Raw genomic sequence first — 3,464 nt, forward strand, 5'->3', positions numbered from 1 at the left:
CTTCTCTTCGTCCTTGATGACCCGATAGCAATGAGAGAGGTTGAAGCACTTGTCATTGTGTTAAACCTTGAATGCCTCGAAAGCTTGAAATGCCTACAAAATGTTTCCATGCAAGCATATGGGCAAGTGGTAGCAAATGAAGACGTAAAAGGATGATCTTGATGACACAAAAGAGGGCGGCTTGCTTGCTATCATACCATGTCTTGCATGCCGATGCCGCTCACGGGGCAGGCCTTGACGCTCTCAAGGGTGGCGCAAAACTTGTTGCACTCTTGTTGGATCACCCTCCACCGCTTGGAAATGGAGACCCACCCACGCGTGCTCACAAATTGGTAAGGTGGAAACCTCTTGCGCTCATGAAACTCGCGGTGCACACGAGTCCAAAAGGTCGAATGCTTTTGCTCGGCTCCCATCTTTGGGTCTTGTCCAATGTCTCGCCAACACTCACAAAGAAGCTTGGCGCTTACTCTTGCGCTTCGGCTTAGGACCTGCGGCTTGGTTGGCGAGCTCGTCCTCGAACAAAGGCTCCACTTTGATGTCGCACTCGTCCTCTTCCTCTAGCCCATAGTCCTTCGGGAACTCGTGGTCGAGGGGGAAGCCGTCCAGGTCGATGCCGACCTGATCACGCATGAAGGTCGCCTGATCGGGATCATAGCCAGCGGCCGGCGTGAACACTCCGCGACCGTCTTGGATTTGTGTCTCGTCAGGATCGTAGCCAGCGCCCGGCGCACCATCCTCGAAGATGAGGTTTTGCATGTAGTCCTCATCGACGGCGGATGGCATTTCCTCGAACGGGTTACGGGCGTCCGGGAGCCCGCCGGCTGGCGTCTGTCGGCGTGTTTCCTCGTGCCGTCGGACGATGAGCCACCGACCATCGGGGTGGCGTTGAGATCGATGGGCGCGGGCGCGGGCGTGGAAGGCACGACCACGCTCACGTCGGGTGAGCACTCCCCGGAGAGGTGGAGGCCTGCGGGTAGACCTGGAAGCGGGGACCGGGTTGCAAGCCGACGCGCGGGGTGAGTCGGGTAGCACCATCTGAGGAAACACCAACGAGCCGGTGCTGGCCGCGGCGACGGCGGCTTGGAATGCGCTGTCTTGGCTAGGGTTTACCCCTAGCATGTAGAGCGCCTCCCTCGCTACCGCCGCGACGCGAGCGTTGGTGAACTCCTACTGCGCGGCGGCGACGGCGGCGGCCTGCGCGGTGGCCTCATTCCTCGCGTCCGCGGCGTGGCTCCGGCCCTTCCTCTTGGCCGACTCCCTTACCCGATGTTCGGGCGTCGGCGCCTTCTTCGGCTTGGTCGCGGTGCCGGTCTTGCGCGGGGCACGAGGCTTGCCTTTCCCGGAGGGGGCGACGGCGCCGGACGAGGCGAGGGAGGCGAGGCCGGCGCCGGCGTCGAGGTCGATGGCGTCCTCCATGGCTGGTTGGGGGGCGGGGGCGCGCGTAGGCGGGAGTGTTTTTGGGGAAAATGAGGAGAAATGATGGTGGCTGCCACCGACCGGCGGGCTCGGGAAGAGGAGTTGGCGCATGTGCGCGCGTCTGTCTCGTGTCCGCGCCGACGCAAATCCAGCTCAAAATTGGGCCGGGAATGAGCGCCAGCGGATGAAAAACATACGCGCGTCCGTTTAGATCGGCGCGTTGGGCCGCCACTTTGTCGGCATCGATTCAAACAGACGCGGGCGGACGAAATGGGTCGCCCCATTAAAGTTGCTCTTATCATTTCATATAAAAAAATGAGCTTTACCCTTTCAGTTTTTGGAAAAGTTCTAGCATGCGAAACCACTTGTAAGAACTGTGATGTGCTTTAGCAAAATCGTTTCACCTATCCATGCATGCATGCATCTGCAATTCTGCATGCTTGACTCGTGGTCGTCTCTTCCGGCAATCAGGCGTAGCCGCGTAGGAAAGCACGTAACGCTCACCTGATCTCTGGCGCTCTGCTGGTTGAACTTGGAGTCCTCGTCGCTCAAGTCGCTGGACGTGTACACCGACAGGAGATAAGAGTATATTTTTCGTCCCACAACTCTTGATCGAGTCTAAATTTGGTTCCTCAATTTCGAAACCAGACAACTTGCACCGTCAACTATTGAAACCGGACAAGATTCGTCTCTGGTCTTGGTTTTGACCGGTTTTGGAGCTGACTCACCCCAGTTTTGACCGGTGCTGACTCAAATTCGCGTAATTTTTTCAAATCCGTGATTTTTTTAAATCCACGTACATTTTCATATGTGCCCACTCATTGAAATTCGTGTACTTTATTCAAAAATTATTATTTTTAAATCTGTAAACCTTTCTGAAATTCGTGTACCTTTCTCAGTTCATGTAATTGTTTCAAATTCGCATACTTTTTTCAAACCCTTTATTGTTTCTAATCCATGAACTTTTCTACAATTCATGTGCTTCCAAAAATCCATGCACCTTTCCCAAGTTAGCCTATTTTTCAATATTAGTGTAATGTTTTCATGTTCACGTACTTTTTTTTGAAATTCACGAATCTTTCAACAATATTCGTGTAAACCTTTTAGAAATTCACGAATATTTTTCAACTTCGCATTTTTTTCAAATTCGCGTACTTTTATTCTAGTTCATGTACTTTTTTCAAATTCAGATATTTTTCTACAAACCCACATACATTTTTCAAGTTCGCATGTTCTTTCAAATTCACATACCTTTATTATAGTTCGCATACTTATTTAAATTCACATGTTTTTCTACAAAACCACTTACATTTTTCAAGTTCACATATTTTTTAAAATTCGTGTATTTTTATTCTAGTTCACGCACTTATTTAAATTCATGTATTTCTCTACAAAACGCGTACATTTTTCAAGTTCGCGTATTTTTTTTCAAATTTGCTTACTTTTATTATAGTTCGCATACTTATTTAAATTCACATGTTTTTCTAAAAAATATTATGCGGATTTGGAAAAAGTATGTGAATTTGAAAAAATTACGCAAACTTGAAGAAAGTACGTGGATTTGGATAAAGTAAACTGATTTGAAATATACACAAATTTAAGAAAATGTGCAAACTTGAAAAAAGTTTGTGGGTTTGGAAAAAAAATACAGGAATTTGAGTCAGCTCAGTCAAAACCGAGTGAGTCGGCTGCAAAACCGGTCAAAATAGAGTCCAGGGACGAACCTTGTCTGGTTTCAATAGTTGAAGGTGCGTGTTGTCCGGTTTTAAAGTTGAGGGACCAAATTTAGACTCCGTGAAAAGTTGAGGGACGAAAAATATACTTTTCTCCCGACAGGAACCCATGGTGCACCAAAGCATCAACGCTACATCGACGGAAGGTTACAGGTGTTTTACCGGGTGATACTGATTTGTCAAGTTGTGATTGGATTAAGGGGGGAGGGACGGGCCCCACCAGGGTGAAAATCAGAGGGGCCGGAATCTGATATATTATTAGGAAAGGGCCTGTAAAACTCCTGTAAGGGGCCCGTACGTTTAGCATTTTTTATA

General features: G+C 49.0%; 1 protein-coding gene across 1 annotated transcript in view; it reads right to left on the reverse strand.

Annotated features, from left to right (window-relative positions):
* Positions 1 to 3,260, reverse strand: part of LOC119356355 (phospholipase A1-II 7-like) — an 11,632-nt gene extending 8,372 nt beyond the window's left edge. The window contains exons 1-2 of the mRNA XM_037623308.1: positions 3,141 to 3,260; positions 1,921 to 2,034 (exon numbers count right to left, since the gene is read on the reverse strand). Coding sequence (XP_037479205.1) covers positions 1,921 to 2,034; positions 3,141 to 3,260 — 234 coding nt within the window. The remainder of the gene's footprint in view (positions 1 to 1,920; positions 2,035 to 3,140) is intronic.
* Between the last annotated feature and the right edge of the window lie 204 nt (positions 3,261 to 3,464).

This window comes from Triticum dicoccoides, chromosome 1A (assembly GCF_002162155.2).
Source record: "Triticum dicoccoides isolate Atlit2015 ecotype Zavitan chromosome 1A, WEW_v2.0, whole genome shotgun sequence".
Taxonomy (NCBI): domain Eukaryota; kingdom Viridiplantae; phylum Streptophyta; class Magnoliopsida; order Poales; family Poaceae; genus Triticum; species Triticum dicoccoides.